Source organism: Brugia malayi (genome assembly GCF_000002995.4).
Source record: "Brugia malayi strain FR3 genome assembly, contig: Bm_v4_Chr3_scaffold_001, whole genome shotgun sequence".
In the NCBI taxonomy this organism is placed as follows: Eukaryota; Metazoa; Nematoda; class Chromadorea; order Rhabditida; family Onchocercidae; genus Brugia; species Brugia malayi.
This window is the reverse complement of record NW_025062477.1, coordinates 10696357-10724265: the sequence shown is the minus strand read 5'-3', so window position 1 is coordinate 10724265 and position 27909 is coordinate 10696357. Positions and strand designations below refer to the sequence as shown.

Below are 27909 nucleotides of genomic sequence, written 5' to 3'. Positions count from 1 at the left end.
GCTAAGCATAAAATAATTCCATTGTAATTACGATAAAAAAACATTTTATTCTTCGTTCTTTATTCTTCACTGTTTTTCATATTTTAACGATGTTAGAATATTTGTATATTTCTGCAGTATTCATTTAAAAATGAAATTGCAAAATTTTTTTTTTTTTTAAATAAAGCAAAAATTAGTAAATTGAGATAATACAATATGGATACTGTTTCTTGTTTGTAAAATTTACTGACGAAATTTGGAATTCATTGTCAGAAAAATTGCTGCAAACTTATTGGAATCAATTACTGCATTAGATAATTATATTAAATTTTATTATATTTTTAGTGTTAGTTGATAATTATTGAGAAAAGAAATGAAAGAAAAATTACAAAATTATCAATTTTCATAAATGATGAAGTTATTTTGAGCTTTTTTTTTTTTCTTATCGATAATGTCAACTTTTCCTCATAATTCACCACAATTTACAATTACTACCTCTTGTGAAGTTTTACCATCTTCTGAGCCAACAGCTTCAATCTTCTTTACTACCTCCATTCCTTCGATTACTTTCCCAAATACTACATGTTTACCATCTAACCAATCTGTTTTATTGGTACAGAGAAAAAATTGTGAACCGTTTGTATTTGGACCTGCATTTGCCATTGATAGAATTCCTGGTCCAGTATGCTTCTCAATGAAATTTTCATCTGGAAATGTTTCACCATATATTGATTCACCACCAGTTCCATCACCATTCGTAAAATCACCTCCTTGACACATGAATTCTGGAATAACTCGATGAAATTTGCAATTTTTATAATGAAGTGGCTTTCCAAGTTTACCCATTCCTTTTTCACCTGTACATAAGCATCGAAAATTTTCAGCTGTTTTTGGTACTATATCATCAAATAGTTCCATTATAATACGTCCTGATGCATTTCCATTAATGATAATATCAAAGAAAACATGTGATCGTCCTTCATGTTTTTTCATTTTTTTATTTTCATCTTTTTCTATTTGCTTTGCAACTTTAATATTATCATTTTCTGCAGCTTTCATTGATCTCTTCTCATTATTATCAGCTCTCTTATCTAATTCTTTATCCTTTTCTGCATGAATTACTTTCTTCTGCATACACATTCTTTTTTTCAATTCTTGAGGAACAGATGTAATAATTTTACACAATTGGTAATTGTGTAAAATTGAAACGATAGAAGTAATTGAGTAGTTGCTATTTGATTAACAAATGATAGCATTATAAATGAGAGCATCTTTTTTATACTTTTTGATTAAATTTATGTAAATTAAATAAAGGCTTCTTTATACCTTTTATGTAAATAATCAAATTTGATTTAATTTTATAATTTATTAAAAGTAATCTTATACATCACATACAATTTATAAATGAAAAAAAAAAAAAAACGGCCATCTTATATGAACTGATTTAGTTTTCCTATCAATAACTCTGTTATAGCCTGTATCAATTTTCACATTGTTGAATAAATCTTTTTCAACTATACTATCTTATCATATCAGTAGATAATCTAAAAGATAAATAGAAAAAAAGATTCGTGGGAGCAACAAATAAAAAAACAGGTTATATTCTATTTGTCTAAGTTATTTATTTCAATACTATAATGAGATATTTAGAAAAAAAATAGTATTCAGCCTTATGTCTTTCTTATGAAAACTCTGAAATTTAGAAAAGATATAAAGATGCTTCAAGAAGAATTATATGTCATATATTTCAATTATCATTTGTATGTAGTAATCATTTATAATGGAATATTATTTTACTTTAATTACAGTAGAAGAAAAGTCATGAATATTTCCTATATATTCAGGAAAAAGTCATGAATTAAAGAGATGAAAATTAATCATATCGTCATTAAATTAATTAATGTTTATTCAGTTACTACCTGTGGAAGGTTTCGTATCAGAAATTGCTGTCAATGAAATGGGTATAAGTATGGTTAGATTTACCAAAGATTTGCTCTTTTCAAGTGTGCAGCAAACTGATCAGGTAATTTTATTTAATTCATTACTTCTATCTGATTGGCATTGTTTTTATCATTTATCATTTATTATTACTCCATATTTCTTATAAGGAAATAATTTTAGGGATTATATCAGTGCATTGCAAGTAATGCTATTGGTGAACGAAGTACATTCATCGGTTTGATAGTTGAAGCTGAAATTGATTCAGTGATAACAAATCTTGAAGTTACCGTTGATCATACGAAGTAGAATTTTTGTTATTGCTATTTTTTCTTATTCAATGTTTTTATTATCATTTTTACACATATTTATATTTCATTTTTAATCATCAAAGTTGTCTTCCAAGCAGATATTCGATTAAAAACAGATAAAATATACAGCAAGATTTAGCGGACATAAGCAAAACACTGCGATCAATTAATTATAATCATTTAGTTTAAAAAAACAGATAATTCAATATTCGCAATCAATCAATAAGCGATAATAATGATGCTTTGTTTGATATATGTGATAATAAATGGTGTTTTAATAAGATTTTATGTTATTGTTTTAGATTAAGATTTTTATTGATTGCAACATAATAGTTAATCGTTTATTTCAACAAGAAATTTGTTATTTTAGTGCACAATTTAACTTAAAATGGCATTTGCCACAAACAATGGATTATCTGGAAGCTGATCATACGATATTTCTATTGAATTATTATTTATCAGATGGTGAGTTTTTTTTTTTTTTTAATTTGAAAAAATCTCATATAAAAGATGCATTAATAAGTTAATCTTTTGTTTGGTAGTTATTCTGAAAATATTCCTGTATTTTGATGTCTAATAAGATTTCAACTGTTTATCATCTTGCATTTATTTCAATTCATCAGTATCATATATTATCACATTTTAGAATAAATGTAATGTTTAACTTTAGGAGTTACCGTTCATATAGATAATAAATTTTCATAAATTGAATGAAATTATTAATTTTTAAGGTGGTAGTGCAAATAATGTACCATTGCGTAATGTCCATTGTACACCTGATAATTGGTGTATTGCTAAATGTTGTTCATCGAATTACATATTTTTACCTCGACAGAATTACACTTTTCAAATGTCACTTTTTAAAACAAATGCAGTTGGAAAAATTACACCGCTTTCAGAACATGTGACAGCTTTATCATGGGATGGAGGTGCATTTTATTAAAATTAAAGAAATTTTTTTTTTGTGAATTTTCTTTAGACATTTTCAATTAAAAATATTTGAGATGTTTTTTTTTTTTTTTTTTTATACAAAATAGAGAAAGATCATCAGTGTACTAATAATTTTTTCATTTAATCATCCATATTTATGTAATGTTTAAAAGCAAGCACTAATAGAGTATTGAGAAGTTGAAGGCTTAGTCATAATAATCTTTCTCTATTTTATAAAAAAAAAAAAAAAAATATTTCAAATATTTTTAATTGAAAATATTCAAAGATAATTCACAATTATGCCTGTTTTCAAACTATTTATGATGATTTTCCAATTACTTTTAAAATTGACTGTGCATAATTGCAAAAATTATAGAATTTTCATGAAGAATCTATGAGATAAGATTATTTATATTAAATCTATAATATAAACAGTTTACTTTTAGTATCAAAGAAGGCTATGGAGCTTACATTTAGTAGATTAAGTGAAGAGACATTGGAAATTTCATGGCAGCATCCATCGATTGATATAACAAATGGCTTTATACAAAAGTAACTAATACACTTTCGTTGAATTTAAAAATTCCATAATATTTTTTTTTTTTTTCTTTTTAATTATTGTTGAAAAAATTTTTTAACATTCATAAAAGTTTCTTTTTGAGATTGGAAATTCATAAAGCATATAATAGCATCATTTAATGAAGGTAATCACATATGAGCTTTATGGTAGAAGTTGTAGATTTATATACTTTCGATAGATATGTATAAATTTTAGATATGTGGTCGAATATTACAAAGATTCTGAAGCACTGCATGAAGTAAAAAGGAAGAATATTTTGCCCAACTCAACAGTTTGCCTTTTAAATGGTATTTGATTTTGAATGTCAATTTTGTGTGTCTTTAAGATTTTTAACATTTTGCATTAATAAGAAATGAATGAATTTGATAAGCTTTAGACGAATGTCGAGATGAAAGCCGAAATTACCTTACTATGATACAAATTCTCAGTTGATCTATCTGAAGCCAACCAGAGTCAGAGTTAGAGTTAGACAGAAAAAAATCCAATTGAGAAATAGAATATTAATTTATCTTTCAAAATTCAGCAATTTCTTCTGCTCAAATTAACATCTTAATATTAAGATAATACCTGTCTATACTAAAAAATGATAATAGTTTTATCATAAATTCAATTAAGAATTTACATTTATGATATTTAATATGTTAATTCATAAATAAGAGAAAAATGTCATTTGAATTCTTTCATTTTAAACGAAGAATAAAGAAGAATTTATTATAGGTATAAAATCAGAAATGGTATATCGTTTTCGAGTTATTCCAGTAACGCGCCGTGGTCTACCATCTGATGTGTACTTAAAATCAAATTCAAATTTCACTTTTATTGGCCATATGGTGGAGCCTGTAAACAAAAATTTTCATTCCGATATTGAGTCTTTACCTATTGATATCGAACAGGTTATAACCGTATTTATATTCTCATCTGGCTAATTCGATTCAATTTTGACTTATATTCGAGATTTTTTTTTCCAAATTTAAGAAAAATAAAAAAGTATCTCTTTTATGTGATGATATTCTATTCTTTTTTAAAAACTTTCTTGTACCCTAAATTAGTGGAGACGATCTCGCATTCTTTTTTCTCATCTTTTTTTTTTTTTTAAATCAATTATTTCTTTCTCATTATTATCTTTTTTTTTTTTTTTTCAGGTTGACACATCAATCGTCATTCACTGGGATGTAGCACATAAAATTTCAAATTTCACTTCACAAGATACAAAAAATCAAGCAGTTCTTATCCGTTATGCTCGTTCTGATGTAATACCGTTAAGAGAAAAAGCAGAAGAAGGATTATTCATCAATGGCGCTATGAATTTAACTGAAAATTTTGATACAGTAAACATTTTCATCTTTCTCCTTCCTTTTTTCCTTTCCTACTTATTGTGCAAATTACTGCTTAATTAAAATTCTTTTCAGTAAAGTTTAACTCGAGAGTGAAAAAAGAAATGTGCATGTATAGAAATAGCATAGTAAATACTCAGTGATGGATTTTTATTATGATGAATGATTGCCCTGAGAAACGAATAGCTAATAGAAATTAGGAAATTCTTTTTAATAGCAATAGAAAATAAAATTCTTTTTTGTTCTTCAAAGGTATTAATTTTTGGGCAAAACTATATAAAATTAAGAGCTATATATTTTCTAGTGCAATGCTTTAATTACATTTTGCAGTTTAATTAATATTACAGTGGATTTCATTTGATTGCATTAAAATTGCTTTCCCAGATACTCTATGCTATTTGTAATGTTTTTTTTTGAATTCATAGTTAAATTTTTAAATAATACCAATGAATTGTTAACAGTTTCAGTCACGAACATATCAATTTTGTAGTCGTCTATATGATGGTCTTTTTTATGGTCCTGATTTTTGTCGCATATATCGTTTATCATCAACAGTGTTTGTTGATATATTTAATAGTCGTTCGGGTACTAGTGGTCTACCGAGAGCAGTATTATGCCATCATCGTAAGTTTAATGATAATGTTGATAACGGTAGAGTTATTTACTACATAATCTTCAATGCAAAATTATGCTAATATCTTAAGTAATATAATATATTAATAAATTTATTGTTTGAAGCATATCCAATTCCTGAATGATATATACACTTCAAAATATGAATTTAATTAAAATAATGTTAATTTTCAAAAGAAGGAAAAGAAAGATGCCGTTGTGAGCCATCATACGAATTCGGTGATGCAATGCGTGTAACATGGGATTGGCCAGTAGACGATCATAGTGCTGATGAATTCGTTGTGCATTATACGTTGAGTGATAGTATTTTATCTGAAGATGACAGATTAGTTATTACGTAAGTTCATTCTTATTTTTTTATTCAAATAAGTAAAAACTAGACGATAAAATTTATATTATGATTTTATTGATAAAAGCATAATAGAGATAGTTTTATAGATTCAAAGCTGCTTTAAATTGCATTTATAATTTTAAAAGTTATTTGATGATTAGTAAGAAATGTTTGTTTAATGAAACATAATAAAAAAAAAAAGTTTACAATATTACAGGGATGAAGCGTTCGCAGATTTACCAAGTCTTCGATCGAATACAACATATCGAATAATGATAGAACCTAGGAATAAAATGGGTGGTGTTGAAGGTTCTTGGTTCAACTGTACTACTCCTATTCGTAAGTTATTTTGATATCAATTTAAATTAGTCATAAAGATTAATGATAAATTAAAAGATTTTAAAAAAAATTTTTTTTTTTTTTTTTTTTTTTTTGGGCAAAGTATTTGCTATTCATAGCATATTGCAGTAGGACAAATTCCTGCACCATCAGGATTATTGTATGAGGAATTGAATGCAACAGCTGTCCGAGTATCTTGGAATCCAATTCATCCAAATCCACGTTGGAGTACACCTGTGGGTTACGTGATACAGGTCCAGTCATCATCAACTTCTGTGGCATCTGTAAAAGATATCATTGGTATCTATTTGTTTCTTTTTCTAACTTTATCATGTACTGATATTATTATTGTATTGATTTTGTGATTGCATGAAATATATGTCTTAATTATTATATAAGTTAGATGAGTGAACGGGTAGATATAGTAGGTAATGCTAAATTTTTTTTTTTTTTTATTAATAAACATTTTCAGTTGATGGAATCAGTACAACAAGCTGTATTATAACACTACAACCTAATATGTTGTACACATTTCAAGTGGCAGCACGTTCAAGTACCGGTGATTTGGGGCAACGTTCCTCTCCGTATTTGTTTGCACCATCGCAGATCAGTAAACCTGGTAGAATAGATGTTAAAAGACCAAAGATATTGCCAAAATCAAGTCGAGAAGGGATTTTAATTTTGATTGTTTTAATAGTGGGTTTGCTGACATTGTGTTTCGGTGGTATCTGCGCTCATCTAAGGTTTTTTTTTTTTTCTTCTTTAGAGGTTTTTGAAAAAATGAGAAGTACTTTCCTTTAAAATTTTCGCAATACTTAAGTTATTCAATCAGAGTAGGAATTTCCCGACTCACTTATGTCTACATTTCATCGCGTAGTGGAAGTTTTCTTAGTTTAATTTAAGAAACGAAGTTTAAAATAATTAAAACATTGATAATTTTCTGTATTTGTATTAAAATTTGAATCTAATACATACAGTAGAGTAGGTTGTGTTAAGAAATTTTACGATGATTTGAGGAATGTGATAATATACGTAAGATATGTCATCCCTTATGTTAAATGATCCTATATATTTGTAGATTAAAACGGCGCAAACTTGAAATGAATATCAGTACAAATACAGCTAATAGAGGAACAAATACATCACGCACTAATATTACAAATGTAAGGCATTTTTTTTTTCTTTTTTTTATATATGTTAAAGTATTATTATTCCATTATTCCCAGCAAAAAAAAAAAAAAAAAAAATTTTTTCCGGAATTATTCTTAATTTAAGTCAATTTAAGGTTATTATATCATAGTTTAAAATTTGTTTAGTTACATTCTATCAAATGTTTATTTCGTTCTTGTTTAATGTTATTATCGTTACCGTAGCTACCAGAAAAAGTTGTGCATTTTTGACATAATGAATAAAAAATGCCAAAAGACATTTTTAAAAAAGACAATGAAAATATTAATTTGTTCCATATCAAAAATAAAAGGATCCTAAAATATCAAAGTTGATGAAGGAAGAAAACAAGTGCTCATTTATTTGATATATTATAATTGGATTGTTTTATTTCTTGCAGTATGAAATGGAATCATTGATTACACGACGACGAAGTGATTTAGTTGGTAACTCAGCAAGGAGTACCCTGAATGATCCGTTGATGCATAATCAGTTGAATGCGCGAAATAATCTATTAAATGAAGCAGAAGCAGTTTATTTGGATACAAAAGGTGGTGAACAAGGTGCTTTGCCAAGTGGTCAAGATAAATATCTGAAGTAAGGCATTTGGTGGTTTATATGAGAATTTGACATCAAAATTCTGACCTTTTTTCTGGTGAGCATTGCTTTTTTTTTTTATTGGAAATTTGATCTCAGGATCACTGAAAATTTGATGATATTTTGTCATAAACATTAATTTAGTGATAATGCCGCTTATCAAAATTCATATTATAGATCACCAGCTGATAAATTTATTTCTATGATTTTTTTTTTTTTTTTTTGCAATTTGATAGGCTTTTTAACGTCTCTTCTTTTTTGTTCATAAAAAAACTTATTCTTAGATTGTTAAATGATAAGAAGCAGTTGCATCGATTCAAGGAGTGCTTCTTGTTTAATGGTTTATCAGATGAATCAACCGTTAAGGTTTGCCTTCAAATATATTTTTCATGCATGTATTTGCATGCAAATATTATAATTAAATTAATATGCACGCTTCATTAGATGTTGCTAATGAATTTGTGTTTTATTGCCATTCGCCTGTCACCAGAGTTGCGGGGTCAGTCGTTTCTGCAGGTCACGTGGTAGCATTGAAGCATTGTTTACTCTGGAATCTCTTGGATGAAGCTAAACGGTGCACCTTATTATTCTTTACTCCATCTGTGGATTGAAGTTCGGTTGATTAAGGGGTACAGTACTTCCTCGACATCATGAGGACAAGGTTTGCTTAAAGCTAAGTCACGTCATGCTTACTTATTGCTGTTGCTTGATAAAATCAATTGCCGTAGGTTGGTATCTTAGGATAATATAAATGCCATTAAAAAAAAAAAAAAAAGGAGAGAGCCACAAAACAGGTATTATCAACATTGCATGTGTGTTTTTATTTATTTATTTATTTTTTTTTTTTTCAGAGCCAAATATCTTGCAGAAAAAAGGCGAGAAATATAAGCCAACGAAATGAGCCACTTGCAACAATAGTAAAAAGATCAAATTACAAATTGTTAAATTCGAAATGGATGCAAACAGCTTGTGATACTGCTGATCAATGGACTGGAAGTTTACCATCTAAAAAACGAATGTAAGAAAATAGTTATTTCTCTGGTTGTACAATTCATTCCATATTCATCATTCTCTCCTATCATTTTCTTTTTTTAATAGATTCATAGTTTATTTTTATGATCCATGGTCGATTTATTTACTTGTTTTTATTTTTCCAGATTAGGACTAAATTCTGCATCAACAAAGACATGCTACCTAATGGCAGGTCGTATGTCAGTGAGTAATTTTGAGATTGGCATTATGATGCCACGTTTTTTGTCGAAATTAGCTGTTTTATCAGATATTACACGAAGAAGTACAACAAGTAATATGGAATCATTGAATGAAGCAACTTCTTATAGCAGTATTATTTGTCCACGGTCAACTTCGGTACAGTCACTTTATCAGGTATTATTTGCTAAGTTTATCACTTTTTTTTTTTGTTTAGTATTTTATGCAAAAGCATTTCTGATAATCTTTCTGTTAAGTCAACTAAGTTGGTCCATATCTCTATCGAATATAAAAAGTTGTGATCATTAGATGTTGAATTTATTTGAATTATAGAAAGCTTTGTTAGTTATAAAGAATGACGAGTAGATTGATATGCATTTTTCGGACATGTTCTTGAACTTTTATTATTGAATGTTCATTTTCACAGTTTGTTTGAAACTTTAGCAGAATGGTTTTATCAAACGAAAAAATGATAGTGTAAAGACAAGTGTTCCTGTCACAACTAATAATTGTATGAATTATCCATGCAATACTCCTTCCAGTCAATCATTGTAAGCATAAATTTTTCAATTTTCAAATAAATGGATATATTAGCATCTTTATAATGAGTCTAAATTATGAATATCGTAAATAATTTTTTACTAGCAGAAGTTATTGTTTAAAACTAATTTTATTTATCATCCAGATTTTATGCCAATTATATAATTCTAGTAAGTGTAGGTAAATGAGAAGAAATGAATGGGATTTTTTACGTTTATTTACTTTTAATTCATTTTATGTATTATTTTTGCGTATAAAAAATTTTTCAGAACTTGGTACGATGCTGGATCAGTTGAAAATGATGGCATTATACGGCTACCTCCTCGTGATGCACCTAAACTATACGGTAATAGCAACAAGGAAACAATGATGTTTTGTTGTTCGATGCCGAATCTAACCGATTCCGGAATTGTTTATGATGAAATGCATTTTCCTCGTCCACCTCCTCATTCACCTCCACCGTTGGATAATAAGCATTTGGAAAGATAATCAATGAATCAGTCAATCAATCAATCAATCAATTATCACTCTATCTATACAACACCTCCTCCTGTATTATTATTTATCCTCAGGAATATAATCCCTTAAGCATACTACTTTTCAGGTATCATCAAATTACTGTTTCATTCCTGTAACATTCATTTTATTTATTTATTTTTTGTTTAAATATCATTTTATATTGATATTTATTAATTAGAAACTCAATTTACTATCCAAATAGATGTTTTGATAAGAGAAGATTGAAAAAGGGATCTATCTCTGTGGAATTATTAGGGATTTTTTTTTTTTTTTTTCTATGTCTCTTTTTTTGCTGATGTGAATTTATCCGCTTACTCTGTTGCTCTACCTCAGTGATAGTTTTCATGAAGATTTCAAGTGTCATCAAAAGGTCATACTGCCAATTTATTCCATCAGAGTTTATATTGATACATTCATGTATCAATATATATATATATATATATATATATATATGTATGTGTATGTATGTCTGTCCCTCTGTCAATTTCTTTGTTTTTCTGTCTATATACATATGCAGAACTGTATAATTATGTAATTATATTTGTGTAGTTAGATTTGCTTGATCATGATGATATGATAAAGTAGAGACGATTTGGAAAGCTTTAAAATTTTTGGATAATTTAAAAAAAAAAAAAGAGGACAAATTATACGAATTAAGAAATTAAGATCTCTTTTTCCCTCTCTCTCTCCCTCCCTCACTCCCTCCCTTTCTCTCTTACAAGAAAGAAAAAAGCGAAAGAAAGAGAAAGAGAAAAGAGCAGATCATAATAAAAGAAATATAAATATAAATATTGATGAGAGGAAATTTCAAATAAATGATAAAAGAAATTATTGTGCTAAAATTATATGCTATTAGTTTTATTAGTTCAAAAAATTTTTTATAATTTTAAATTTATTCCTTCTTTTTTTTTTCGAATAATTTAATTTGTGCATGCATAGTTGTTAATCATAGCTTCCTCATTATTTGATTTCATTACATGCACTGTATTATCATTAATAGCTATTGCAAATTGTTAGATTATTTTAAAAAAAAGAATTTTTTTTTTTTTTTAAATCTTTTCAATCTGCCTCATTTACTGAATCTGATCCTTTTATTCCTTTATGTATATTTCTGGCCATCACTCAGCAACAAAACTTTTTTCTAGCTCTCTCAAGCAAACACTTTCATTTTTATTTTTAATATTTTTTCTTTTCAATTTTATTTCTATCTTTATGATAACTACTACTTTGGATATATTTTAAATGTATAGCATGATATTTCATTATCATACATGTATATCTAATTTTAAATTTAAATTCATGATAATCTTTTATCACAATCATCATGTTGTATATATGTATAATGTATATTTTCATTCTATCTCCTTGCTAAATCTGATCCTTTTATTCCTTCTTTTATTTTTATCTAACAAAATTAATGTTCCTTTTTTTTTTTGCCATTATTTTATCCAACAAATTAATCATTAATTACAGATCACTTTGAAATGAAAAAAAAAAAAAAAAAAAGCATTACTAAAGGGCATTTCTTGATCTGATCAGATGAAATGCTAAAGGTTTGGCTTTTTTTTTTTTCTTGTCAAGAAGTTAATTTTAAATTTCAGTAGTTTGTTTAATGATAAAGGTTGGATTTTTTCAAAAAATAAGTGAACTATTATACTTAATTTTTATGTTATTACTGTTAAAATTTGATTTGTCTCTTTCTGTATTATACGCTTTCTTATTGATCATCCACTTAACTAAATATATATATATTTGTTATACATTTAACATTTTGAAGATTTAAAATTAGGAAATAATGTGATAGGATAATAATGTATGCATCGTTTTCTAAGCAAGTAAGAAAGTTGAGGAGAGCATAGGAAATTTTTATTTCACTTTTTTGTTTCTTGTTTTACAACTCCGTTTTTTTTTTTTCTCTGTAATTTAAAAGTTTTAAATTGTTATAAATGTTCCATAAAAATTTTGCATACTTAAATTAAATTGATTTGACGTTTGTTATTTTAGAGACTTTCAAGCGATGTATTTGTTATTTCCGATTTAAGATTTTTAAGTTATTTCCTATGATACCTCTTTTATATCTTTTACAAAAAAAAAAAAAAAAGAAAGAAAAAGTGAAAAAAAAAAGTTTCCATAAAACTTTACTTAGTATACAATTATGAAAGATTTATTTATTTCATAAAATTAAATTTGGTTTTTTAAAATCTGAATTATGCTAACAATTTTAGTACTGTTGGTACCATAAATTATTGTTTGGTCAGTGTACACATGTTTTATCTCATACTTCTCATTCCATCAGAATTTTTCTACTTCAACAGATGATTAAAAATTTTTGAAAAAAAAAAAAAAAAAAAATGAAAGATGGGACGAAGAAGAGATTATATATACATATAGATGAAATGAAGTCTGATGTTATATTTTTCTTTTTTTTTTTTTCAAAATATTTTATCTATTAAATTTATCATTATTCTCTAAACTGTAAATTGCTTATTTTGCTTATCATTGATTATCGCATACAGATAATATATAAATGTGATTAATAGGGATTACTTTTTGATACTTTTTTTTTTTTAGATTTATTTATTTAGAAATCAGTCTCATTTTATAATGAAAATTTAAAAAAAAAAAAGAGGAAAAAAAGCGATAAATTATCGTTTGTTTATATACTCATTTAAATATTATCTTCAAGACAAAAATTTTCTAGTATGTATATTAATAATTGTTATCTTTTATAAAAATCTTGGATAATTTTTAAATTATCATTTTTTTTTTTTTTTTGAGATAATTGAAATTTAATATATTCTGGTATTGCAATTATTCACGATATTTAACATACATGTATCTATTTGTTGCTTTTCTCTCTCTCTCTCCCCTCTCCCTCTCTCTCTCTCTCTTTGTATTATAGTTTTATATGTATATATACATATAATAATTTATTTATAATATGCATGTATACATATTATGTATTATAATTTTTGTTTTTGCTTTTGTTTTGTTTGATTTTGCTCCAAATAAAATTACACCTCAATTTAATGGATAAAAAAAAAAAAAAGAAAGAAAGAAATGGTTTAGTTTTTATAAGAGTAATTATAGACAAATATTTTTATAGATAAATTAATTTTGAGAAAATTTGCTTTGAACTATTCTAACTTACTCATTTGCATTAGTTATGATTGGATTAAAAATTTGTGGAAGTTATGTTCACTTGTAATAATGATAATGATAATAACAATAATAATAATAATAAATAGTTAATAAATAATAATAATTAAAAGTGGCATATTTAATTTTCAAAGGAATAAAATTTGAAAAAGAAAAGATGCAATATAATTATCATGTCATATCATATAACAACGTTTATGTGTATGGGTGATGTGAGGATTAGTTGTCAAAGAATTAGATGATAATTTCATTGATATATGCATAGAGAAGTACTGATTATATCATGTGAATTGCTGATAAGATTAAGTGATAGTTAGATGTAAGAGTGATAGGAAATATGAAAGTTAATTTATGAAGAAGAAATTCTTTTTATTAGTTGAAATAATTTAATAACCAAAGAAGTATCTCAATATTTATGCCATATGCCTTTTAATTGTTTATTTTGATTTTGTCAATAAACAAATCAACACCACTTCTATTTATTTATTTATTACATTCATTGTGATGATTTAATGATATCAGTTAAAAACTAATAATTGATATCATTTCTTGGCAGTCTGACAGTGCCTCTTTCACTGATATTATTGAATTTGTTATCAATTGATATAATTGATACTAACAGTGAAGAGAATGGTTAGTATATTTATTGGTTGATAGAGTAAATTGGGAGAATTTTGCAGAAGAAATTGTATTAAATTTACCAATTTCATGTTAATACATTCAATGATAATTGATGATATATGAGAATTTTATATTTTTTTTTTTTTGAATGAAATTAAAATAATGGAATGAATGAATGAATGAAAATCATTCAAAATATTTTTCAAAATATGAATTAATAAATTATCCATAAATTCTTTGAATAGTTCATCATCAATTGTTGTAATCAATTTCGTAGCATACCTCTCATTCGTAATCTGAAATATTTCTCAAATTCTATATATTTCATTCTAAATTAAGTCATAAAAAAATTTTTCTAAATAATTTAAATCATATGTTGGGAAGTTTTTTCTTGTTTTTTTTTTTTTGTTTTTTTCACATACGGTTTACATAACTTTGACTGAAGTATTTACTGAGTTAAGCTAATTAATTGTTTTAAAAAAAATGATATAGAAAGTAGAGGAAATATTTCATAGAAATTTTTAAAAACTATCAAAGATATAATATTATTTCTGTAAGGATAGAATAATTTTTTAAAATTTTTTAACTTTTTCCTTTTTTTTTTTTTTGAGCAGTGAAATTTCATCATTTTAATTTACAATCTTTTATTGCACCTAAGGTGCTACCATATATAAAAACGTATAAAAAAAACAAAAGGAAGCATATGCTTACTAATAATAACACACACATACACACAACACTATGACAACAAACTAACAGTTTTGCAAAATAATAAAAATAAAAAAGAAAAGAAAAGAAAAAAGTGGAAAATAAAAATATTGTAGAAACAATTACTAAAAAGAGATGCTTAAATTTGATGAGGCAATTCAAGCAATGAAATAGTAAAAGTTTGAAATTAAGGTAAAGAAAAAATTAATAAATTTAAATATACCAAAATACTATTATAATAATAAACATTAAAAGAAACAATTATCACCACGATACACAAATAAATTTACTGTGTGCAATATAAAACATTTAAATGTTAAGAAAAAGATAGGTAAAAAAAAAAGTTGGATGAAAAAAAAAAAGAGAAGGAAGAAAGAAAAAGTAGAATTATACCATAAATGAAGTAATGATAATATAAACTACCACGAAAAATAAAAAAAAAAAAAAAGAAGGAATATAGAGGTATAATTTAAAAATTTATAACGAATCATAAATATGATTGCTTCATCAATAACAGCTTATTTATCAAATTATCAGTAAATACTAGACGATATCAGTTAAATACTAGAAGTGTATGTCTAAAATAGTTATTAAAAAATAATAATAAAATACTAAACTACAATGAAAAATTGATTTATTCATTTTTCAATTTAAGACAAAAAAAAAAAACCATTTTCCAAAAGTATCAATCAAATTAAAGCAAATAATGTAAGTTAAAAAAAAATTTTTTTTCTTTGCCTTTTGTTTTAAATTAAAACATATTAGAAAATTTTCTTTTTTTTTAAATTCATAATTAATACTCTCAAATAAAATATATTTTAAAAAGAAAAATTTTCATATATCATAGAAAAAAATCCCGTATATCTAAAAAAAAATATATATATGTACCAACTTAAGCTAAATTTTATGAAGAAAAAAAAAAAATAAAATGAAAGAATATTAATGTTAAATTCCGCCTCCTGAGCGTAACACTGACACTGGCATTGGTTCAAATTCATCCAAATATCGTGCTAAACGATTTTGTGCTATTTGTCCACCTTTCAAACCACTATATAACTGAAATAATTATAAACTGCATTGAAAAGAAAACAAAAAATAGGAAAATAATTTATCTAACAAAAATCAATTTTATTCTCATTAAACTAATTTTTATTTATGATCGTTAACTTGCTATATTATTGATAATTACTAAAATAATAATTAGCATATATGTTAAAATGCATTAAATGATTATTGAATTTGAAATGAATAAATAAGCATTAAAAAAAAAATGGAAAAAAGTAAAATATATTGGATAATTCAAATGATTGAGCTAAAATTTTTACATAATAATAATAATTGATCAAAAAAAAAAAAAAACGAGCTTACTTGGAAAAATTCATTAAGATCAATCTCTCCATTTTTATTCAAGTCAACTTCATTGAGTAATTCATGAAGTAAACTTTCATCTATTTTACTATCATGTTTCTATAAAAAAAGAAAAAAGAAAAGCTAAACTGAGTCATAACAAATGAAAAGAATTTTAGAAAATTTGCAATAACTTAAAGTTGATAATATTTTCTTAACTTATCTATTTTTTTTAAAAAAAAAAATTCATTTGCATAATTAAATTTGTTTAAAAATACTAGCATTTTATCAAACAATAGCATATAATAAATTAGAAATGTAAATTAGAGTATAAAATTATTACTTGAAAATGACGTCTAAGATCATTTAATGTTATATGTCCTTTATTTTCCTTATCTAACGTTCGGAAGCGTTCACGTGCTGCTTGCATTTCTTCTGCTGTTAAACTTAATGGTACCGTAGAAAGTGAATGTTCACGAGCATTTTGACCCATTTCAACCTCAATAAATTCTCGAGCCATATTCAATTGATTCTGAAACAGAGTACTACGTGAAATATACAGGCAGATAATTATTTTATGATACTGTTAAAAATTTAATAAATTTAACAATTAATTCGTTTAATGCATTTATCAAATTTCCAATAACACATAATCTGTCAAATATATCAAATGTAATCGATTAATTTTATATGTAATAAGTAATAATTGTAGTAAGAATTTCATATCAAAGAAGAAAAAAAAAAGTTTAATAAATTATTCGTTTAATGATCGTTTAAATGATATGATATTATCTATTACAAAAAAGTTGGCAAAGTTTTTTTTTTTTTTTTTTTTGTTATTATCCAAGAAATTTGAAATATATATATTTCAATATATTTAATATATAACATGATTTATTACTTGTCAATGCTAAATTAAACTTTTCAAAAAATTTAAAAATTTCAAAAAAATTAAAAAGAAAAAAAATATTATCAAAAAAAAAAATATATATATGTACCTTTTTCTCTGCTGCTGACCAATTTAATTCTTTACCCATTATATCAACCACTTTATCAAGTACTTCATATGCTGCATATGTATTTAGAAATGCTAAACGTAAACGACGTGCAATTACATCAATAGCAGTACATGCATATTCTTTCACGGCATATTCCACCTGTAATGCTATCTTTTTTTTTTTTTTAAGAAATCCAAAATAATAGCTAACTAATAAATAAAATTGACTTAAATAAAATTCAAATAAATAATAATAAATAAAATCAAATAAAATTGACTTAATAATAGCTAATAATATGAGAAAGCTCACGGACAACAATATTCTTAAAATAATTCTATAACAACAAAAAAAAAAAGTAATAAATAACTAATAATTGAAAGGATAAATGTTGTACAAAGAAGTTTTTAAACAATAAAACCTCAGCTTCAATATAAGGAAATTCTGAATGCAATCGATGTCCAATAATTGGCCATCGTTTTCCGGTAATTTTTGACATTCTAGCAACTGCAAATGCTTTATCACCATATGTTGAAGCTAAATGTCGTGCAACCTGAAATTTACTTTCAAAATAATCAATCAAATTAATTATATAACATAATAAAAAAAAATTTTTTCATACTTTATCTTTTCTAAACAATTAAATACTACAGTAAAACTAAAAAAAAAAAAAATTAGCAAAAATTTTCTTTGAAAAAAAAAAAAAAAAAATATACATCTTCATCGACACCATAATCCTGCACAAGACGAATATGTAATAATGGATCCCAGTTATGTGCTCCCTCAAGTAATAATCCAGCTGTAACACATTTTCGTATTGGTTGTAAATTTGCAACTTCAATCACTTTATCCACTGTTTCTTCAGCCATATGCCTATATGTTGTCCATTTTCCGCCTAAAATGCAAAAAAAAGAGGAAGGAAAGATGAATTAAAATTTAAAAATTAATCTATCAAAGAATTATTAATAAAAATGATGCTAAATTTCATTTTCAAATTTCAACAATAGTATGCAATTATTTATCAAGATAAATAATGATGAAAAATTTCAAACCTGCAATTGTTACTAATCCACTTTTTGAAACTTCAATGACATGATTACGTGCCAATGATTTTGTATCTTTTTTATTAGGATCTCTTACTAATGGCCTTAAACCTGACCATGCACTCATTACATCACCTCTGCGAACTGAAAATACACTTACTTTCAGCAGTTAAAATTTGCGAAATATCTAAAAAAAAGTAAAACTAAAAAAAATCTAAAAAATCTAAAAAAAAAAAAAAAAAAAAAGAAATCTAAAAAGTAAAACTTAATTAAAATAAAATTTTGAAAAATTATTACCTGTAACATCACTTGAAAGATAATTTCTTATTTCTCGAAGAATAAATTCAATGTCAACATCATTTGGTGATGGATGAAAAGTAAGCGATACTGGTGCATCTGTTGTTCCGGCTACAGTCATACGTTGCCATGGAAGGAAGAATATTACACGGCCATCACTTGTCGAAGGATCAAGTAATCCTGTTGATGATGGACTAAAATTTTGATTAATAATATTTCATTTAAATTATTAAGTAAAAATTATATATTATATTTAATTTTTAACTATATAATTATATATTACCTATAGTATATAATTTAAAAAAAACGTTGAAAGTAATAATGATGGTACCAATAGATGGAATCAGCGAATGATGGAGAAAAAAGTACTTGATGAAATTATTGAAAATAATAAATTTTGCTCAGATGACTTTAGATAATTAATTTATAATGATTTTAAAGCCAATTAACCTGTAATATCCAGGAAGTACAATATGAACACCAGCTGATGGTTGACATATTGGTGTAGTATCTGGATCGGCCATCAAACGAATTGAATCAGTAAATGGACCGGTAGCATTTACTACAGCTTTAGCTTCAACATCCCATTCTTCACCAGTTAACTAAAAATGAAATTGATTTAAATTTTCTTTTTTATCTCTTTTATTTTTTAAATTTGTCTGTATCAATTTTTTCACCAAATGCAATAATTATAAGACATCTTCACATACCATAAATTGTGCAAATTGAAAAAAAAAAAAAAAAAAAGAAAGAAAAAGAAAAAATCCAAGAAATGATTTTTCTTTTATGTATTTATTTAGTACTAATATTTTTATCGGTTAATTTAAATTCATATTCGAGTTAAACATTTCGCCTTATATTAATTGGACAATGCCGATTAAATAAATATGCAAAACTTTAACTTACAGTATCAGTAACGTGAGCACCGCATACTATACCTTCTGTATTTTTTAGTAATTTGCTAACTTTAACATGATTTACGGCTTTTGCACCATGACGTATTGCGGATAAAATTATTGCGATATTCATTCGAGAATCATTATGTTGACCTGAAATGATAAAAATTGATAGTTTAATTGAAAATTTTATCAGCTAATTGAACTATCGATTTCTTTTCTTCCTGCGGATAACAACAATAAAAAGGAATAAGCAAAAAGGTAAAAAAGCTTACCTAAAGCAAAAACATATATCCTAAGTGATAAATAAAAATGAACTACTATATTATTTAGTCACATATGTAATTGTAAAAAATTATTATAAACATTTTATACTTGCTAATTCTACAACAGAATACTAAATATATTTGAATTTAAATTCAAATATATGAATTGAATTTAATTTCAAAAAAAAAAAAAGGAAAATTTTTTAAAATTAAATATTCAACCAACTAACCATCATAATACATCAAAGCACCAACTAATGATTCTTTTTTTAACATCGGAAAAAGTTCCAGTGCTTGTGTCTTATTTATATAATAAGATTTTTTTAACACTCGCCCACCAGAAACAATATCGTACGCTTTTATACCTAACCAATAGTATGGTACTTGCCATAGCCTAAAAATATATATAATAGATGTAAATTATAAAATAGATGCAAAATCATATGATTTTATAATGTCATGATTTAGCTAACTGTAAGCAAAAATAAATTTAAACAATCTGCAATTCATAAACTTTTTAATAAACTGTAAACAAATATATATAGTATAAGAGTCATATATGATACAGCTCTTCGATACATACATCAGAATGATCGATAAAGTAATTGATATATGATACTTTTAAGTAATGATATTTGTAAGCCTAAGTAAGATGTGTACTAGAATGAAATTTAGACTTTATTAATTACTACAAATTTTTGGTTAATTTTATTAAAATACTTCCTTTTTTTTTTCCTTAAATTCTTCACTCTTACAAACAGAATAAATGAGTAAACTAACAAAATGCATTTAAAATTCAACTATATATACATATATATAATATTTTTATTTCATTCTTTTTTCTTTCATTATGTTAACCTAACTAACTTTATAAAAAAACTTATTAATTAGATAAAATAAGTTAAAATGATAAAATGAAATGCTAAAATGATAAAATTATGGAAAAATTACTTATATATAGGTAACATAATTGGTAATGGATATGATAGATGTGGCGCACAATGAATGAGATTAGCACGCTCGAATAAAGCTTCTTTAACCATTCGATATTGTTCAATATCTAAACCAAATATTGCCGCTTGAAGATAACGCACACCGCCATGTATCAATTTTGTACTTCGTGAACTTGTACCACTCGAAAAATCATCCAATTCAACTAAGGCTGTTTTAAGACCTGTAATTTTTTAATATAATAAAAAAAAAATCTAAGAATTAAAATTAATTTTAAATAACATTTCATTTTCATCGAAGCAAAAAAAAAAACTCAATCATTTGAAAATAAATTTAAAACGTATGTGATAATATCAATTAATTTATCTAGAAAATTTTTTTTTTCTAAAATTAAAAAAAAAAACTAATTAAAACTAAAAACTTATAGATAAAATTTATTCATTTTTATTCTCAAATAATAACTCTAACTGTTTACATATTATCATTTAAATTATATTCATCGTAATGTATATTAAAAATTGATAAATAAAGTAAATAATGATGAATATTTAAAATTTAAGAATAAAATAAACTAATATATTAAGTAATCTAGCTCACCTCTTAACTTCCTTGGAATTTCCCATTATTCTATCCAAAAAAAAAAAAAAAAAAAAAAAGAAAAAGAAAAATGATAACAAAATGGATTACATAACATCGTTTTTCGAAAGTTAACATTTAAATATAAACTTAGTAAAAGTTTTCAAACATTTAAATTTAAACGTCTTTTCTTCTTGAAAAAAAAAAAAAAAACTCCAATAAATTAGTTTTATTTTTTAAAATCTATTTACCTACAAACTGATTTATTTATTCATACCTCGAGTTTGTGCATCCAAAGCAACACCGGCACCAGTAGCACCACCACCAATTACTAAGACATCGAATTTATCACTTTTAAGTGACTAAACAAATAAAATTTTGATTTTTTTTTTTTTCATTTGTAAATATAATATTTTTTAAAAAATTCAATAAAAAAAATAGCTGAGTCACAAATTTGAAACATTTGCTACTATAATTATATATGCAACATTAACAATAAGTAGTACCATATAAAAGTGTAAGAAAAAAAAAAAAAAAATTGAACGACTTTTGACAATAATAAAATTTATGTTTTATTTCAGAAAAGAAAAAAAAAAAAAAAAACTCCACTACATTTTTGGCTTATTTTGATGTGTTAATGACTAAAACTTACGCTAATTAAATCTTTTCGTGTAGGCAATTGCCCAGAAATTCGTTTGTTAAGTTGGCCGTGAATATCACTATTATCTGCCTACAATGAATATTACCATTAAAATAGAAATAAATAAAATTAAATTTGAAAAATTAAAAACATTTTAAAAACTATTAGATTAAATAAGCATATAATGTCATTATTGAATGGTTAATTTTTATTATTATTATTATTATTATTATATGATTAATTCAAATTTTAATGAATAAAAAAATTTAATCATTTAAAAAAAAAAATTGGTTGAATGGAAAAATGAAAAAATTAATTTTTTTTTTTTTTTATAGAAATTAAATTTTTAACAAATTGTCAAAAATAGGTGTCTTTTCTTTCGCCTTTTTTAAAATAATTTACCAAAACTGTACGAAAACGTGTTGAACCATTTAAATCAATTTTTAATAGTGAAAATGCTGCGGTAATTGCTACACCACTACCACCAATAATTAGCAAACGTCGTAGATTAGTAGAAGAAAATATTTTATTATACCATGATACCATTACGTTATTCTAATAATGGAACAATTATAATTGCTCCAAATCTGAAAAAAAATAAAAAATAGTAATTTAAAAATTAAAATTTCTTTTTGAAATAAATTTTGCATAAATATTTAAGAAAAAAAAAAAAAAAGGAAAAAGATTAGATAATATCATAAATAGACTTCTAGCTATAATATGAATAGGATGAGTTCATAAAAAATTATTTAATTATAATTTGAAAAATTTTAATTTGTGTGATATTAAATAATTTTCAATTTTAATTTATCATAACATTTCAATTTTTTCCAAAAATATTACAAATTTCAATGATAAAAGTTAATTTAATAAGTGTTTTTTTTTTTTGTTTACAAAATGAGTAAATTCCGAATATCTAACAATATAATATTGTAAAAAAAAAATCACAAATCGTATGTAATAATAATTTCAATTGTTTGTAAATATAAATTTCAGAAAAAAAAAACTAATTACAAAATATCAAAAAAAAAAAAATCACAAATTACACACTCATAAATAATTTTTGAGAAAAACTAAAATGTAATTTTAGAATAATAATTGAAAATTTAATAATTTAATTATTACATATATAATTTAACAGAATGAAAATTTTCATACATATTTTTTTTTTTTCAATTCCAAACTAATACATTTATAAATGATTCATTCATTGCAAATATGAATCATTTAAAAATTATAAGCATTCAATTAATTATTATGTCAGTATTTAAACATTGTTAAAATTAAAATTAAAATTAAAATCAAAAAAAAAAAAAGTATAAAGTTTCTAGCATTATTTATTGAACATACAATTTTCGTAATTGTTTATCGATTATAAAACTACTGATTAAAATCAAAAATCAAAAAAAAATTAGATATTAACAATCAATGCAGAAGTAGAAAAGAAAGAAAGAATAGAGAATGAAAGAAGAGGAAAGAAGAAAGAAAAATAAATGAAGGAAGAGAAAACTTATCAATCAAAATTGAAAAATTTTCTCTGTTCTTTTTTTTTCAATAATTATTGTTAATTAGTAGTTTAATTATGATTATTTAATTATTATCATAGTTTAATTATTATTTTAGTTTAGGAATTACAGTTTTATTATTAATATTATTTGTTAATTTTCACACAATTAAAATAGTAATTAATATTTCATTATGTTATGAATTATTGTTATATTTTATGATCGAATTTATACTATGAAAGGTAAATGATAGTAATTTGTTCATTATTTATTATTTGCTTTGTAATTTTTAATCTTTTAAAAACATTTGGAATTAAAAAAAAAACCGAAAATTAAAATAATCAATTAATGAAAGAATTAATTTAATAAAAATTATGCTTCTTGAAAAGCTGAAATTAGAAAATAGTGGCATATTAAAAGAAAAAAAAAAAAGAATTTAAAACATATGTGATTTCAAAATAATAAAAATATTAAAAAAAAAAAATGAAGTGCTGGAAAAAAAAAAGAAAACCAAAATATTGAAAAAACGAAAATATTTTTTGAAAAGGAAAAAAAAGAAAACACTAAAATATTTCCAAAATAAATAAAAAAATGTAAACAATAACAAAATATTTTGAAAATTTACGTAATAAAGGCAGCTAAAATTACACATTTTGGAAAATAAAGGAAAAAAACAAAACAAAAAATAAAAAATAAAATTGGAAAGTAAAAAAAAAAAAATTGTTGAAAAAATTGTAGTAAATATAAGGTAATAAAAACATAAAAATCACGAAATAGTGCAGAGATAATTAATTTTACTCTAAGCAATAAAATATTGAAATTGCATAGAATATTGGAAAAAAAAAATATACGGAGAGGGAGAGAGGGAGAGAGAGAGAGAGAGAGGGACAGAGAGAGAATCAATTTAACAATAAAGCAGTTTTAATAATATTGCCATAAACTACGAAATTTGCCGAGGAGTAAAAAAAATGAAAAATACAATTTATCAGTTATTTTATTAGTTAATTAATTGAAGTGAAAAATGTTAAACATTTCGTGTTGCTCATATTTCTTTATATCACTACCTTTCCCTCCTAAAGCATAATGCTATCTCTTTACTATTATCGTCTTTCCCTTCTAAACTAATGCAAGGCTAAGGAACATCTTGCGAAGTCTTTCTCGTCTAAAAAAAAAAAAAAAAAGAAAAAAAAACGATAAAATGGGATAGAATAAATTTGAAGTGATAGAAACCATACATCAAAGTGATGTAAACATCATACAAGCAGAGAGATACACTTCAAAATATTTTGATTCTCACATACTAATTGCATAAGCTTATGTGCATTATGCGCTCACACGTAGATGCCTGTACGTAAATGCGAAAGTTTACGCATACACATTTACAGCTGCATACACACACACACACACATAGACACACACATACATACACACACACATAGACACACACATACATACACACATACACACACACACACATAGACACAGACACGCACGAATACACAGAAACAGCCAGAAATCGTATATGCAACGTTATGCAAGCAGACACACCCAGCACTTAGGACTTATGCAAGCATAGAGACACACGTACGCATGTTTATGTGCACACGTACGAGTATAAATATTTACACTTACGTTTAATGTAACGAATGAGTGTAATAAGTGTAATTTAATGTAACAAATAAGCGAGAAAGTGGAAGATTTTAAAAACTAGATATTAAATTTGAAAATGAAAAATGAAAATATTAGTTTTAGATGAAAAAAAAAAAAGAAAAAAATTATATTTATTAGAAAGTTAACATTTAATTTAAAAATAAATTATGTCAAATACATATAAATGAAATATAAAAAAAATGAAAAAAATTATATTAATTGTTGACAGTTAATTCAAAATTAAATTATATCAAATACATATATAAATGAATTATAAAATACATATTTAATCAGAAATGATTTAAACTATGAAAAATGTGATAAGGAAGAAATTTCATATCATTGTAATGATAAATGTGATAATTTTCTTTTCAGTAACATTCCAATATGTATGAATTAATTTGAGAGGAATGAAATGTTTGTAAAATTTAATATTAAAATATTGCAGTATTTAATTTAAATTTATCAAATAATATGAAAAAAAATTATCTAATCTATCAAATTATGAATTTTAAAATATTAATATTAATGAATGTATTAGAATAATTGATATTATCATTGATATAATTTATGATTAATAAATGATTTATCATAATTAATTAATTTGAACTATCTTATAATGATAACAATATTATAAAGTATTAACATTCTCAATTCTCAAAATCTAAATGAAATAAAAGAATCGAAAAGAGATGAAAAGAAAAGTTTTTATTGCTAAAACAAAAAAAAAAAACGAAGAAATATTGCTCTCATTTTATATATATATTTGAATGTATTGGAAAAAAAGAGAAAAATTTCAAATTTTTGGTTTAAAATTTATTGATTTTATGTGTATTTAAAATGTTTAAAACTTTTAGGGATTAAAAATTAAATGAAAGAAACAATTTATTTATTTATTTATTTCTAAACACAACCATACCTAAATAAAAGTGATTGAAGTTAATGATTATTTTTTCAAATAAAATTATCATTTATAAGAAAAAAATAAGTGAAAAAAAAATGAATAAAAATAATTTAAATAAATAGTAAGAAAATAATATAAATAAAAAAGTTAAATAATATATAAGAATGTCAATAGATAATGAAATGATTCATAAAAAAAAATAATAATAAATTAAATAAAAGAAGTTAAATAATATAATAAATATTAATAATTAATAAAAAATGATTTTTGTTATATAAAATCACATGAAAATAATAAGAGAAGCAGAAATAATTAATAGATTAATAGTAGTAGATAATGATAATAATAAATAAATAAACAAATAAAAAAATAGGTTAATAAATGGATAAAATAATAATAATATAATACTAATAATAATCATAATAATAATAATAATACAATAATAATAATATAATAACAATGTAATAATGATAATAATGATATAATAATAATAATAATAATATAATAATAATAATAATAATATTATTATTAATATTAATTATTAATTATAATTAATATTATTATTATAATAATAATAATAATAATAATAATAATAATAATAATAATAATAGTGATGATGATTATGATATAGTGATGATAGGATGATGAATCATTTATTTCAAATATACAAAGAAAGGGAAAAAGAAAAGAAAAAAAAAAAGGAAAAGGAAAAGATGAGAAATGTTAATAAAAGATAATGAATATTTGCTTTCATTTATTTGATCGTTGACAAAAAGTATAAATTTTCTCTCTTTTTTCTTCCTTTTTCTTTTTTCAATAAAATGAAAGAATGGTTGAATGATTGATTTATCAAATTTAAACATTGATAGAAATATTCTATGTGATAAATATCAAATATTTCTATCATTTTTTCTTTTTTTTTTTTTCAAATTAATTTTTTGTATTTTTTTTTTTTTTTTTTTTGATAGCTTATTTATCATTTTTTTTCTATTTCATTTCATTTCTTTTTATCATTTGTTGCAAAAGAAAAGCGAAAATTTTGAAAAAGGACAAATTTGATTTGATTTAGAATCGTTATCTATTCATTATCAATGCTATATAATCGATCAATCAATCAATCGATCATTTATTATCAGTGGTAGATGTTATCATTTCCATTTTATTTCTAATTTTAGCAAAGCATACTTTTCTTTTCTTTCATTTGAAAAATGAAAGAGAAAAAAAGAAAGAAATTCTTTTTTCTTTTCTTTTTTCATATTTTAATTTTTTTTGTTTTTGTTTGTTTGTTTTTTTTTATCAAATTGTAAACAATATTTTTTTGTTTTTCTTCTCTTTTTTTGTCTGTGTTTATAATTGCACAATTTTTTTTTTTGACATTTATTGTAACATTGATAATTTAAATCTTTTTTTATGTAAAAAGTGAAGAAAATCTTTGATAAATAATCATTATTTCATTTCATTTCACTTTTTTTTGATTATTATTTGTGAAATGAATCCAAAATTAAAATTTTGTGCAAAATTAAATCGATGGATTAAATATTGGTGCAACTAAAAATGAAATACGAAAAATAATAATCTATTAATTAGACAATAAAGATGAGTAACGAGCTTTATGAAATTTAGTAATTTGTAATTTTAATAGTTAAAACAAACATTTAAATAACTTTTTCCATCTTCTTAAAATATTTTCTAAAAAAATTAAACCACTTTTTCTATACAAACTGGATTGACAATATGTTGTGCAATAAATTTTTAATCTTTTTTTTCTTTTTTTTTTTAAACAAACAAGAAAAAGTGAATATGAAAAATGTAAGTATTTCGATATACTTTTTTTAGTTTAATTTGAATGAATTCGTAATTTTTATGCAATTTATTGTCTCAAATTTTACATATTAATTATATTACTCTTTTGTTTGTATTAATTCTCGATTCACTATAATTATT

At 23.8% G+C, this 27909-nt stretch overlaps 3 protein-coding genes across 3 annotated transcripts; 1 reads left to right on the top strand and 2 right to left on the bottom strand.

Annotated features, from left to right (window-relative positions):
* Positions 1-66: 66 nt before the first annotated feature.
* Bm6689 (cyclophilin-type peptidyl-prolyl cis-trans isomerase-18, Bmcyp-18, putative,cyclophilin 3, putative) lies at positions 67-1119 on the bottom strand (the record flags this gene model as incomplete). Its single annotated transcript, XM_001895391.2, has 2 exons — positions 67-111; positions 475-1119. 2 exons carry the CDS (start codon positions 1117-1119, stop codon positions 67-69), a joined length of 690 nt encoding a protein of 229 aa, XP_001895426.2.
* Positions 1120-1879: 760 nt separating this feature from the next.
* Bm9121 (Uncharacterized protein) lies at positions 1880-10377 on the top strand (the record flags this gene model as incomplete). Its single annotated transcript, XM_043080798.1, has 20 exons — positions 1880-2002; positions 2101-2222; positions 2599-2693; positions 2960-3157; positions 3605-3710; positions 3934-4025; positions 4456-4631; positions 4881-5066; positions 5540-5696; positions 5886-6042; positions 6254-6375; positions 6505-6675; positions 6848-7118; positions 7454-7538; positions 7943-8139; positions 8424-8505; positions 8991-9157; positions 9297-9525; positions 9793-9899; positions 10158-10377. 20 exons carry the CDS (start codon positions 1880-1882, stop codon positions 10375-10377), a joined length of 3063 nt encoding a protein of 1020 aa, XP_042936732.1.
* A 5463-nt stretch (positions 10378-15840) lies between these two features.
* On the bottom strand, positions 15841-22452 carry Bm6013 (Uncharacterized protein; the record flags this gene model as incomplete). The annotated part of the gene is made up of 15 exons (XM_043080797.1): positions 15841-15951; positions 16264-16362; positions 16586-16774; positions 17241-17399; positions 17659-17790; positions 17954-18132; positions 18290-18424; positions 18578-18771; positions 19028-19179; positions 19484-19626; positions 19970-20133; positions 20691-20913; positions 21544-21628; positions 21919-21996; positions 22309-22452. The coding sequence occupies 15 exons, from the start codon at positions 22450-22452 to the stop codon at positions 15841-15843; spliced, it is 2187 nt and encodes a 728-aa protein (XP_042936731.1).
* Positions 22453-27909: the final 5457 nt, after the last annotated feature.